Consider the following 14,554-nt stretch of genomic DNA (forward strand, 5'->3'; position numbering starts at 1 on the left):
AAATAATAGCTATTGTAAAGGGGGAAGGGAAGTTACGAACAAAAAGAAGTGGTATGTTGCACGAATGCGTAAGGCAGGTCAGTGTAGGAAGTCGACCTCCACTGTTGAAATAACCTATAGGAAATTTACGGTTGAAGACTGCAAAGGAATTTCAGGATTTAAAGCTTCTGCTCCACTTGCCAGGCTGCTTGTATTTGTACACTTTTGCCCACCCTCCCTTCTCTCTAGCAAGCGATCAAACCGAGCACCTTGGTATTTCACACAGAAACGAGGCGCTAGCAGGGGAATTTACGCTTTCCTGAAAGGCAACAAAAGGAGTAAACAGGCCCATCGGGGCAAAGGCGTCCCCCTTAATTGGGCAGACTGATCGACGCCACTTCCCAAACAACAGCAAGTGCTTTGCAAACGCATAAACCCCTTGTATTCAGGTTCTGCACGGATCGGTTTGTTGCTTTGGCTTTTGTTTGTGTGTGTCCTTGGGATAAGAGAGGATGCCGGGGGGGGGAGGGGGGGCGGGGGGAGGAAGGGGTTTTAATAAGAAAGTAATTGAGCCCAGGTTTTAACAAGGTATAGGCAACGTTTAAAGGTTATACAATACTGGATGTAAAGTGAGGTTATACGTGAGTAGGTGGTGGCGAGGACTGAAGAGGCAAAATCTGATGTTTTCATACCTTCATCTGTACCTTTACGCTGAAGAAGACAGGACAGATGGAAAATAAAACGGAATCTCACTAATTGGGGGGGGGAGTTACGTTTCTAAATTTTTTTTTTTTTTTTTTTTTAAATAAGCGTTCGGCCGTGAGTGCAGCAAGAGCAAGGGCTTGCGAGCACGTTGGTAGCTGTGTACCTGCGGCAGCGAGGGGGAGCGCCTTTGTGAAGGGGCGCGCTCGGGCTGTTTCCAAGCCCGTTACACGGAACGCGTTTCTTGTGCGAGTTGGATCCCCCCTCCCGCTGGCAGTGAGGACTTGGAACAGCAGTCCGCGGTCAGCGTTATTGCTCCCCTCTTTGTCTTCTTCCTCCGGCTTTTTTTTTTTTTTTTTTTTTCCCTCCGCCTTCCTCCTCTCCAGCAAATCCTTTTCTCTACCAGTCCTCCTCCTCCTCCTCTCCCCCGCGCTCCTGGGGAACAATCGCTGCTGATTGAGGTTCACTCCAATACTAGGCTTGAAAACTGGGCTCTTATTTAGGAAGTCATTAATCACATCCCCTCCCCCGGAAAGAGATGGCGGAGAAACCTGTGAAGTGCAATTCCTCGCCCCATCCCCCTCCAGAAATGTTTTGAAACGCTAAACCTCCGCACATTTTGGGCCATATTAAGGTGATATCGCCTTTCCGGCGCGCTCGTAGTTTGAATGCGAAGCGAGTAACGTGCAGCAAAGGCAGGAGCGGCGGCCGCCCGGGAGCCGCGGCACACGCACCCACGCCCACGCACGGAGAGGCAGATTTCCGCCCCCCCCCCCCTTCCCCCGGGGCGCTGCGGGGGCTTTGGGCGGCTTTTCTTCAGGTGGAAACGGCGATCCGCGTATACACATGCCCGTATTTTGCGCAGACGGTAACACAGCTGCCTCCCAACATACCTAGTGCATGTCTCTACACGTGTGTGTGTCTCGTCTGTAAGCATCTTGCGTTCGTGCGTGTACGCGTACCCCACCTAGAGCGCGCCCAGATACCCTAATAATTTCATCTGCACGTCCGCCTCTGCATATATTTGTTGTTCTCTGGGCTGTATCTAGAAACACGGGGATCTTCCTGCGTATTTGTGCATGCACGGCAGCGCAGAAACCCCAGAATAATACGTCATCTCGATTTCCCGTAAAGAAGCGTGCAGATTAGCTGTCGAAAAAAAGACGTGTTGGAAATTTCTTGTTCATTCATAAATTATTTTGGTGTGTCAGCCTAGTTGAAATGGCGATTGGCTACTCCTGCCTCCTGCCAACCCCTTAAGGATCCGATGTGAAATTAGTAGCAAGAAAGCATGTAATTGACCAAGTCACGTGTGCGCAGGGGGCCAGAAACGGAGCGAGAGAGAAGGGGAAAAATCAAAAGAGGGAAAGCACATTAGACCATGCGAGCTAAATTTGCGATCGTTCAAAATCAGGATGTTAGATTAATGCAGAAGACCACTTCGATCCACAGGGAAAGTTTTCATCTCACGAGTTTGGAGCAGAGGGCCCGTGGGGCAACATGGCCGAAGGTTAATTTTCTTTTTCTATTGTTTTACTATGATTTTCGCTCGCTCGCTCGCTCTCTCCCTCTCTCCCCCCCCCCCTCCCCCCACCCCCCTTTTAACCCAACTATGCATTACCCTTTTTTAGCAGCTCGCGCAAGGGGGCTTTCTCCAAACCCATTGTTACCCAGCTCAGAAACTGTTCCGTACCGCCCACACCGATTCACAACTTGAAAAGCTTTCAGGGGGCTATTGTTTGAATTGTTCCTGTTTGATTAAGCACAGTTGCAGTGGTGGGATGAGAAAACGGCCGTACACCTGTCCCAACTTTAATCGAAAGTTTATTCCAAGGAGGGATGGATACACGTTGGAAAATAGTGGTTTCGGCGCTGCATGTGCAATAACCAGTTGTGCAATCTACCCAATTTTGCTTATTCTTTCTCCTCCACCCCTCCTCGGCCGGCCTCCCCCCTCGCCCCTCGGTCCTGCGCCTTGCGAGGAGAGACTAATTGGGCTGAGAATTTCTGTTGAGAAATGGGATCGGTCTTAAACCAGCAATATTCAAGTAAAGTATCGCGTACCGTGCTGTAATGTGGCTGAAAGATGGAGTTAAATGGAAAAATACACGTATGTACAGAAACGTGGGCTGCCCTGGGCAAAGAGAGAGGGAGAGCCTCCGTACGCAGAGTTTCCTCTCTGTAACCTCCGGTGATTTTAATTTTTTACGTATTTTGGGGAGAAGGTTGTTTATTTTAGGATTTAGGGAGAAATAAGCTCTTTTCGCCGTTTGCTTTTTGACTTTGTTTTGTTCGCCTTTTTTGCCTGTTTCTTCTGTAGTAACTCCTTTATACAGTGGCAAAAGGATGTTACCGGAATTTAACTCTTTGCTTTGCATCTTGTCCCCCTCCTTCCTTCTTTTTCTCCCCCCTTCCCCCCCACTCATTACCCCCCACCCCCCCACCCCCCTGCCTTTCCCTCTTCCTCAGCAGGGGCGAGTAAAGGTGGAGACGAGCCCGGGAAGTTGCCGGAGCAGGAAGAAGAGGAGGAATCCCAGGTTTTGCACGGAACCGGCCATTGCAAATGGTTCAATGTGAGAATGGGATTCGGGTTCATCTCCATGAGCAACCGAGAGGGAAGCCCCTTGGAGTCTCCAGTTGATGTCTTTGTACACCAAGTAAGACCCGTTTTTGTCTTCCATCTCAGCCTGCCACATTTGGTTGAGCTCAGTGGGACTCCGGTTTCATGTGAAGTAACCTATTTTTCCTAGGTATTTAGGTATATCTGTAATTAAAAAGTTGCCTTAGGTAGTGGTTTTGTTGGCAGCATACAATTTGAGTAAATAAGGTCGTTAGATTGCGTTTAGTCTCTTTGGCTGGCGATTTGTGCAAAGGGATAATGCTGTTTCTTCCTATCTTCCTCCTTGGTTAGAAACTTCTGCGCGTTTTATTTATTTTCAAATGCCACACTTTTATTTTTAACAAGGTTTATCATATGTCACCAGACTTGCCAGGAGCAGATATGCCTTTCCTTGGAAACTGATTAAAATTAAGCTCGGAAAAGGATAAGTAAATGTCGGTTTTCATTCAGATAACGTTTGAATACAATTTTAAACGCTTTTCTTGTAAACCTCGGGTTGCTTTTTAAAAGCTCATCTGAGATTAGTGAGTGAAATTAAGACATAATTATAGTGTTATTTTGCAGTAATTCAGACCTGAGAGTTTCCCTGTGGTGATACACTGAAGTGTGCATGTGGCTTGGTCGGTTGATTTTTAAATATTCCTTCCTAGAAAAAAAAAAAAGTTACGATTAAGGAATCAGACCAAAAGCAGCGTCTCTGTAAGGCTGGTGGGGACTGAAGGGGCGTGTGGCCATTGTTTTATTTTTAAGCTCAGCAGCGTGAACGGTGTTCGTATTTTGAATGTGGAAGCTAGTATGAATGCCTTCACGCAAAGGAGTTTCAGATGGAAGATACATAGAGAGTGATAAAGTTAAGAGAACTTTTCCCAAGGTCTGTAGCGTGGTTTGTGAAGAAAGGAGCGTGTTAGACCTTCCCTGGTCCTTCGGTTAGTCTCCAGTTGCAACAACGCTCTTTTGAATTTCACCCGTCGTCTCTGTGATCAGAGAAGAGAAGAGCGGTATCAGGTAAAGAGACCATTTTGGGTTTGGCTAGGGCCATGTTAGGAAGGCAAAAAGGCATCTTAACTTTTTACGTGGTTGTCCATTTTCTATGACGTTTGCAATGACGGGGCAGGGGAGTGTTCCATGATTCTGTAGTGATTCCCTTTTAACGTTCCATTTGATGGCCCGGCCTTATTTTGTGGTAACTTTCATCAGGCTTTTTTAAAGAATACACCTTTCATTAGGTTAATAAAAGGGTGACTGAAACTTGGAAAGAATGCTGCTGCTGTGGCGTGTTGCCTTGCTCCTCGCAGTGGTGGATTGCTGATCTTGCCGTCTTGCATGTATCCTACGCCTAAGGGCTTGCATCAATATTAGCTGCTTCTATTTGGAATTATGTACAAAGTGTAGAATCCAACAGTGAACTTACTAAATTTTTACACTTCCTGCTTTGTACTGGCATATGAGGTGCCCCCCTCTTTGCTGCTGCCTTTTCTTTTTAGAACAAAATGAATGAAATACTTACCAAAGAAGGAGCAGTCTTCCTCCTGTTTTTTCCCCCTTTCTTCCCTTCTTTGTACCTTTTTAAGTCATGAAATTGCTCTTTACAGTTCTATAAATTTACTTTATAGATAAAACCCCTTTTTCTTCATCTAATTTTGTGTTAATACATGTCATTCTTTTTGCTTCTCAAATAATAGAAGACAAACATTTGAAGCATAGCAGTGTTGTTAATAAAAACCGGATTTGGAAACAAAGATATTCTTAGAGCTGTCGAAATAGAGAAGTGTAGAACTGCATGATAATGTGATACATTTAAGTAATACTAGACAAGGTGTGCTGTTCCATAATGGAAAGTAGTCATAGAAACTAATAAAGTATGTGGTAAGTTTGGAAGTTGCTATTCAGTTGTTTCCCCTAAAGGAGGGGACAAGAAGGAAATGTTAGACATGTTTGTTTACACGTTAATAATCTACAATTTGTCGATATCCTTAGGTTTCCAAGACATATCACAGTGTAAAATGCAGTGAAAAGTAGCATGTTTCATTGCACATAAACTGTGCACCTCAGTCATTTTGAGTATTACTTAGAGATACATCTTACTGAGCAAAGCTACTGGTATTCTGCAATGGATTGTTCTTGCAACAAAGAAAATACGTCTCTTACCTTTTTCTTTCTCATGAAATCTAGGATATACATAAACTTCATAGTGACATGAATCTTCTTTCCATCAGTCAAAAGCAGACTTCTTCTGTTTAATGTAATATCAGAGTACATTTTAGATAATTTATATTGCTATATAGAATGTTCTGTGTTAGCTGACTAGCTGACCAGTGGTAACAGTAGCAGCCAGAGCATAAAAATGTCTTTAAATCAGTAATGTTATTTAACGTGCTGCTAGTACAATGGAGGCTGTTGCCTGGACAGTGATTGGATGCTATTCCTATTACTTTTATTAATTTGAAAAATTTAGTCATGTGAAAAGGTCTTTTCAAGGCAAAGATGTTAGTTTATTAATCTGTTGAAACAAAATATTGCTATTCAAAACTGCTTTGAAGACACTTCATTTATTTAAGTGTGTGCACATAGTGTTGCATGCATTCACTCATTCTACAATGTTTGTAGCTACTAGTATCATTTTATAGAATCAGTCTAAGCAGAGGAAAGAAGCTTCTATCTTACTTAGTCCAAGTCCTTTCAAAGCTAGCTTGAACCCTGCAACAATATTTTTACTTACTCATCTTTTACCTTTTCTTGGTGAGGTTATGCCCAATTTATGAGATCTTGCTATGAACAAAAACTTATTGGATGTCAAGTCAAAATTCCTGTAATAGTTTAAGCTCATTATACCTAGACTTTTGAGCTTGCAATAAATAATTTTGCTTTCTTCTTGGAGTTCCCCCTTGGTTGTGTGCAGATTGTAGTCAAGTTTTTATAAAGTCAGTGCTTAGCTAATTGTGTATATTGATATATTTTCAGAGGACGATGCTTTTGTTTGGACTTCTCTTCCCCTTCACCCAGTGAAAGTTCTGTTCTGTTCATGAAACAGCTACGGTATAGAGTTTTTAACTCTACCTTTTAAGTTCTTCCTTCACCACTAATCATTTTGATTGATCTTCTCTGAACTACCTTCAGGTTGTTGTTACCCTTCTGGTAATGAGGTACCTAGAGCTAGATGCATTATTTAAGGTAGAAACACATCCGCCATTATATATGTGCATCTGTGTGTGTGTGTACAGTGTAAATAGGGTACACATACAAACATCTACACTCTTGTCCTTTTTAGCTTTATTCTGATACAGCTTGTATGTTTAAGTCACGTGTTTCAGTCATTCAGTGTCATAAAAATTACAAGTCCTAAGAACTATTTAATTTTTCCAAGACAAGCCATGCCCAATGCAGCAATGTGCCTAGTCCACTGTGTTTCTTTTACAAAAAAATGAAGAGTAGCAATGTTAGTCCTTTGTTAAATCCAAGGAATGTGTGCCTTACTGAATTTGGCTCAGTGTTGTCATTTGGACTTTTAATAGGTTAGCATGGAATGAATAATAGAGCTTGCTTCTCTTTTATGATGTGAATTCTGCACATAGTTATATGTGAACAGCTCTTGTTAAATTTTCAAAAAAGATCTATTTGTCAAAGGGTAGAACAGACTGGAGAGGTGGAGTGAAACCTTTTGTGGTGCACATGAAAAAAGGTCTTCATTGCTAAGAACTAAGAGCTCAAGCTTTCATAAAATGGGAGAAAAGGATGATGTTTGTTAAAATTTTTTTGCATGTTCAAAATTGTACACAACACTTAGATACATACAGCTTTTTTGGGTGCTGGCAGTAAGGCAAAAATGCTGCGGATTCTTCTTTGCACATGTTTTGTATGGACTGTGTTAGAAACATGTCTATTTTCCTTTGCTTAGTGTGAAGCACAGATGTCAGATGATAATGAAGGGTAGGGTGCTGGATGTAAATAGGTGCAATTAAATACATGTTTGTAAATATCAGGGGTTATAATTTTATGTTCTGTTTCTGAGTAATCTGGTCTTTCAGGATGAGATGGATTGTTCAGAAAATGTTTGTTGGGACCTGGCTCTGTAGTCCAAAATTCTTACCGTGTTAAGGGATTGATACAGGATTTCTGAACTGGGACCTTAAACATGATCCTTCTTTGGGATCCTCTTTTATGAGATGGGGAGAGGAAGGAAGGGAGGAGCAGCATGCAGGAGTTGGTGTATTTTGTTTCCTCATTAAAAGGAACATGGTTGGTCTGAAATTTTTCACTTTCATCTGAACTTTCTTACTGTTACTGCAAGTTACTGCTATTACAAGATTTGATAAAAATGGAAGACAACCTTTTTTCTTTTCTCATTGAGTCCTTCTGCACTGCGCTATCATTTGTATATTATAAATTTTTCTTTTATTGTTGCAAGTTAGCTATAACAAAAGAGGGAGGGAAAATTACTGAGACTAGTCAGTTATGATTGTAAACAGAAGAAGAAATGGAAAATTAGACATGTAAACAGCATCTGAAAAGTCTTTTCCCTTAATTTGACTGACCATCCTTTTTGATAATGAATCAGATGCCTATTCTTTAAATTCCTAGTATTTTAGCCACAGATTAACTACTTTTTCTAGAATAAAGTTGTGCATGGCATGATACACTGAATGTTGACTTTATCATATTGTGATACATGCGAATCTGCTTTTGCAAGGATGCATTCATTCATCTAGCACAACTTTTTCCATTTCTGCGTTATTAGGAGCCTGTAAAAAGCTACTTAATTGCTCAGGGTACCTGGAAGTTCTGGGCAAGCAAGTGGGGTCAATATTATATTGCTCCTTATCGTTAAATATGACATAGCAATGCCCATTTCAAATACAGAAGTCTCCATGCAGAGTATGCTATTACAAACTTGTTATCTTTGACTTCTGCTGGGGACCAGGCAAGCCCAGTCCTAATCAAAACAAAAGTGGCTAGCAGGATTTAGAGAGGGAAGCTGAGGAAGGAAGCGAATGGGGAGTAAACGTGTGTCTGCAGTGAGCATATGTATCACAGATCCTGCAGAGATCAGACCTGTGCTAAAGATGTGGGTGTCAAAGTCTGCTCAGCAGCCTCAATGCATGTAGAATTTGTAATGGGTAACTGTTGGAGATCTGGAGCCAAGCTTTGGCACTCACCAGTTGTGTTGGAGCATACAGAGGAAATTGACTTTAAATTATGGGGATGGTGGATTTGTGGTGTGGAGTGGTACAGCCTTGTTTGGGATTTATTTATTTTTTTTAATTTATTTTGGCTACTAATTAGGCCCAGTCCTGCATTTCAGGTCCTACCTATGGATGCACAGGCAGATGGCAAAATATTTCATTGAGGGCTTGATGGTTTAAGATGGTTGTCTGAAGAAACCTGCAATTTGGTATTTAAGTTATGGAGCTGCAATCTGTGGAAATACCTTCCAGATTTCATCTGTTTACATCTAAACCCAACATTATAGTGCGTTTTTATCAATAGATGTATGTAGTGTTTAAGTGAATGGCAAGTCCCATTAAACCTAAATGGTGTTGAATCAGATCAGATTTTGCTGAAGAAGCTTAAACATTAAATGTTGACAAGCAACAATCACAAGCAGCCCAAAGACAGAAGCCTGCAATAGGACTATTTTGTCTTGAGAGATTTCCCTCTTTAGCAGAGCAGTAAGTACACCCTTTGCAGAGCATGCTATCCTCCTTTTCTCCAAGACTGAGGAAGTTGCGCATAGGGGTTGGGATACTGGAAGGAAGAGGTTATTTTGTCTGGGGCACAAACATAAGATACTAAAGCAGATATATGAAGCAAAGCTAAAAGGAAATGAATTGTCAAATTGGGAAAAATGTTGTTGCTTGTCCTGGTTTGCAACTACATTACTGAGGTAGTAACTATATCTAGAGCCATCCAGAGTTTTGTTTCAGATTCTTTACAAAATATACTCCCATGTAAATATTGTTTAATTCATCTTCCCTGTGTAACCCATCTCAGTAAAGGCCTGTTGTCTTTCCCCACTGATTACCAACAGAAGCAAAATTACACCCATCAGTTTCTACAAAGGTGTATAAAAGTGACCATAAAGGTATAATTTTAAGTAAGATCCTAGTAATCTAGAAACCGGAGGGTAAAGGCCGTTTATCGTGTTTCTTAAATGAACACAAAGAAATAAGGACATACCATTTACATTTTTTCATTCCCTGTATTTAAGGGTGCTTTTTTCCCCCCTTTTGTTAAATTAGCTGAAAGTTAGCATATAGAAAGGTATTGTGTGATACTTAGCTTTTTCTAAGGGACAGTTACTCAGGACAGGTCTGGACTAGCTTTTGCTTTGTGGATACCACTGGTGAAAGCAGTGAATCCTTAAATTGTTCTTACATTAGCAGAATATCAGTAAACACTTCTGCGTGGAAGGTGGGGAAGTGCTCCTGATTGCTCGAGCATATTTAGTTGAAGAAACTGGTGTCCAGGCTTTTCCTCAGACTATTCTGGCTGGTCCTGACTTAAAATGGGGGGTTAACTCCTTGGGAGATGGCTAGAGTGAATTCCAGATCCCCACTCCAGAGGTGGCTCAGCTGCTTGCAGAGCAGCTGTGGAAACTGGTGCAAGTTTTACAGTCTGCTGTATTAAGGAAAACTGGCACTGATTTTGATTTTTTTCCTAACATGCAAAGCTGTAACATGCAGCAGGTCAGCAGCTGCTCTGCAAGCAGCTGAGTTGGCTTTGCGGTAGCAGTGTGGTGAACAGGTGGAGGTTGAAACTCCTACAGCCACCCTTCTTGGTGGGAGTCCTACAGCCATGATTTTACTTTTATATTTGGCAGGAGTACCGCTGCTTAAGTAAGCTTCAAGAGCTTTTATAGCACTCTCCCTGTTGGGCTAGCATAAGTGCTTGTGAAGCTGCACAGCAAACCCAGCTGGGGAAATTTTGGGGTTTGTATCTGATTTTTATCATTTTTCATATCAGAGAAACCCCATGATCCCCACAAATAAGGGTGGGCAGTGTTGGCACCATGCTCAGGGCGGCTGGGGATGCAAACAAGCAGCTGCCAGGGTGAGGTGAAGGTATGTATAGGAGGAAAGACAGCTGGAAGCTACTGTCGCAGATATCTCAATGAAACTGCAGTCTCCTCTGATGCAAAACAGCAGAATACTGGCATTACCTTCAGCTGGGGATGCAAAGACAACAAAGTGTTAGTGACTTTTCAAGAAAAAGGGCACTTGTGGGTATTGGAATGAGTACAAGCATCTAAGCTCTCTTTGGAAGTGGAATGCTTTGGGAATCTTTTTTGGGTCACACTTCAGTCTTATATGTTTTACTTTTTCTTGTTTTATTGATTACAATTAAGCTGCGGCATTGAAATATATTGAATTGCAGTTTTAAAACAGCACTATTTACGAAACAAAATGAAAAAATTAGGAGGCATTTTCGATTGTAATTTCAATGACAATAACGTGTGTTTCTTCTGCAGAACAGAAGTAAGTATGTTTACAGGGCATGTTCATAATAATTCGGATATATCTTTTTAGGAGATAGGTGAGAGAGCTTAGTGAAATTAGTTGATAATCTGAAAAGTATAGCTCCTTAATTATTCCATATGTATAACTTCAAAAATAAAATACATCAATATATTTGAAAAGTTATTTGTCTGAGAGTGTGTAGAATATCCTTGTTCTATTATCAGTACAGGAGTTGAGAAAATCACACTGATACTTTCTATTCCAAAATTCTAATCTAGTGCTAGAATTACATTTTTCTGAAGGAGGGAAGCTGAAAAGTTTGTTTTGGTTTTGTTAGCATCACAGGTTAATATTTTCACCTGTTAAAACTGGTTAACAGGTAAAATCTGAGTGAATGCATATATAATCAACATTTGGAATATATTAATTTCACTACAAAATAGAAGTAATATTCCATGACTACTACAGATCTTATGATGCTCTGTTAGAAAATGCTAATGTTGTTATTGCATTCATAAGTGTGTACTTCTTATGAACAGAGCTGATAGTGGCTTTTCCATCAAAGATAATCTGTTCCCAGAGAGGCCCTCTTCTAATTAGTCATGGTAATTTATAGGTATGCAGCATGGAGGGATTTTTTTTTTTCTAGATTGCTTTTATTGTAGTGCCACTCGAGGCTACTTTAACATTTGTGTTATAACTTTCTTTGTTTATGGTCATATAAATACATGCACCAAAATAATCCCTGGGTTGAAATTGAGAGTAAAAGCAATAGCCCTTGTGTACTTTCAGTAGACTAGAATAAGTTTGAACTTGCCTTTTTTTCAAAGTACAGGTGTCTTTAAAATCTCTTAATAGTGCACATGCGCTATAATTTTTAAAATGTTTTATTTCATTTTACAACTGTGTTTTGCAAGCTAGTAATCAAAATCTTGGTTGGTTTTATGGGCTGTTTGTAATAATACAATCTTAGTGGAAATATGGGAGTTTAAAAAGCCTCTGCTGACCATGTGTAGTAATTTCTGAATATTCTTAGACTTGTTATATTGGAAATACTAGAAATATATAAAAGTTTTAATATAGGACGTACCTAATAGACCTAAGCTGGCTTCTGTAGACTTTGGATTACACCCCTAAACTACTCCCTGTCTCTTACATGACTGCTTTTACTAGAAGTATGTAGTTTACATCTTTTTGGTTTTGTAAGTGTGTAATTGTGCTTTCTGTGCTCGAAAACTTGAGGGCTGTATATGTGATCTGATTTGTCCCCTGTATAGTGCCTAAAATACAGAGTAGTCAACTAGGGTTTGGGTCAGTGCTGCTAATTAAAAGTGAACTTAAAATGATACAACTTAACATAATGTGTATGCATGAACTTGAAATTTATGTAACTTGTACATACTTTTCACAATATGCTACTTTTTTGATCTGTGAATGTATGATATTCGATGTCTTGCCTAAATTCACCTGACCACTAACCTGCCAGTCTGCTTTGATGCGAAGCTCTTGCGCTGATAACGATGTGGGTTTTTTCATCTTCCTGCTGAAAAATGGCTAAGTCCCAAATCATTCCCTCACAGGAGGAAAGAGTGGCAGAAATAATATGTGAAATGCTCGCAATGCAAAAAAGACACCCTCACCGTGGGTGCAGGCAGGTTCCGTTGAAGGGGACCCAAGCTCACCCTTGCAGTGAAAGCGCCTTGGGATCTTGAACAGCAGCTCTTCAGGGCTCTGGAGACAGTTGGGGCCACCTGTACGGGGCCTTTCAGTTCTGGCAGGGGTGGTGGGAGGCGGCAGGTATTGCGAAAACTTCTGAAGAACTTTGTGACTGCAGTATTGTCTGTCTGTGGCAGTATTGTGTGTCTGTGCTCACAAGGGGAGGGATGGGAATCCCCCTGCAGAGTCCTTCACCATGTGCCTTTTTCCCAAGCCCCCGTGTTAGGGAGGCAGAGACCCTACCCAGATACAAGGGGGGGTCACTGACTCGTGGGGAGGGGGAAGTAGCTGAACCCTCCGTTCAGGTGGGAGCGGGGGGACAGTTTACAGATTTGGAGGCATAATATGGTCCTCAAATATTTGTAAATGCGGTTAGTCAAAAAGTTTCCATTTTGCCACAGTGTTTAATAGCTCTCCGCTACAGTGATTAAATTCTCATTTGGCTGTGCCAAACCTCTTTGCTTTGTCTGCTTCATTGCTTGTTTGGGGGGGGGGGGGGGGGGTTGTGCGCGTCTTAATTAAAGAAAGCATGTTACATTTGTAATAGCTGTTTTATATGAATCAAAATCACATTTGCTTAATGTCTTCGTATAGCATGTTTTGCAAAAACCTGTTTAATGTATGGGAAATACAGGGTAGAAGTTAACCCTGTAAGGAATGCGTGGTTTCTTGTATAGGGGTCTGTGTGGCTGTAGCATGCACGCCGATTTTAACTAACAGGACATTCAGCGGGGCATCCTGTTCATTGTGTGTGATTCGGGTTTGGAAACTATTGCAACCTAGAAACAAAGAGAAAAGTAAAACAATTTTGAAAAGTGTTTTTAATTGGCTTCAGGAATTAGTGATAATTGTTAAAGACAGACATTACTTGTAAGGTCATTGATCTGGTTGTGAAGCAGATGCACGAACAAACAGTATCAGAAATGAAGAGTTTCTTTATAGAGAACTTTGCATGTCACTATCGACTTTAAAGGACTAGTCAAAGAGGACTGTGGGATTGAACTGTAGATGATAAGAGAGCAAAAGATTTTAGAGGTGCATCGTCAGGATGAAAATCATATTCGAGATTTTCTTGCAGAAACATAGTACATCTGAAGATTAAATCATTGCTTAGACTAGTTGGAATAGGATTTTGTTAGTATTAATTCATGCTTTTGCAAACACTTAATGCAGCAGTAAATACCACATCTTTCACTAAGGAGTGCTTTATTCTCCTGGACTATAGTCCACTAAGAAAGCAGGCTATCAGATTCTCCTCTTAGCAATGCCTTCTATTCCTCAAGAATTAAAAAATTCTACTAAACAATCCCAAAATCTGATCTATCAGATTTGAAAATGTTTAAAATCATTTAAATTCAAAATACTCTGGTTGAGAAGGTTCCTTTAAATTTGATCTATGCCTACATTGTCTTCAGTAGAAATTAGCAAAGACCTTTGTAAAAAAATAAAAATGCTTTTTCCATTTTATATGATGTATTTCCATTTAATGACTACATAACATTTCTTCAAGACAGCAAATACTTTTAAAAATTAATCTGCAGTCTGCTTTGAGCAACAAAATCACTTTATGTTTAATAATGTGATTGGTGGATTCAGTTCCCCCAAAGAATTTTTACATGAATCTTCATTAATTTATTTTCATGAAGAAATTACATATATTTTTTAAATGGGAGGTTATTTTATTTTTGTAATATAGTAGTTTCTTTTTTGATAGTTTATTGGAAAGTGATAGCCCATTCCATGCTTATGTGGGTTTATCGTTAATCTTCTTCACACAGATAGTACCTCTTCCTTGGACGATCATTGCTTTAACTGGTAACAACTGTAAATGGACCAAGATTAGACTGTTAAAATGGCTACAGCTGAAGCATTGTCCTTTTGCCAAAGATTATTTTTAGTGTTCATTATTTGATAGTATAATCAATGTTTAACATTATCTGTGATCGCCTACATATTAATAGGTTTTTTTCATATAGGAATCAGTAATTTTAAAAAATTATATATAAAGAAGTACTATGCTTTTATAGTTATATTTTGTTTTCCTTTTATCCATATGTAATTTAGTATTTATTCTTTATTAATA

At 40.2% G+C, this 14,554-nt stretch overlaps 1 protein-coding gene across 2 annotated transcripts in view; it reads left to right on the forward strand.

Moving 5' to 3' along the window:
* Positions 1–14,554, forward strand: part of LIN28B (lin-28 homolog B) — a 94,046-nt gene that overhangs the window by 6,393 nt on the left and 73,099 nt on the right. The window contains exon 2 of one of the 2 annotated variants that reach the window (XM_049818083.1): positions 3,151–3,338. In XM_049818083.1, coding sequence (XP_049674040.1) covers positions 3,151–3,338 — 188 coding nt within the window. The remainder of the gene's footprint in view (positions 1–3,150; positions 3,339–14,554) is intronic. The other variant, XM_049818084.1, reaches the window with a different exon arrangement.

This window comes from Accipiter gentilis, chromosome 15 (genome assembly GCF_929443795.1).
Source record: "Accipiter gentilis chromosome 15, bAccGen1.1, whole genome shotgun sequence".
Lineage (NCBI taxonomy): Eukaryota > Metazoa > Chordata > Aves > Accipitriformes > Accipitridae > Astur > Astur gentilis.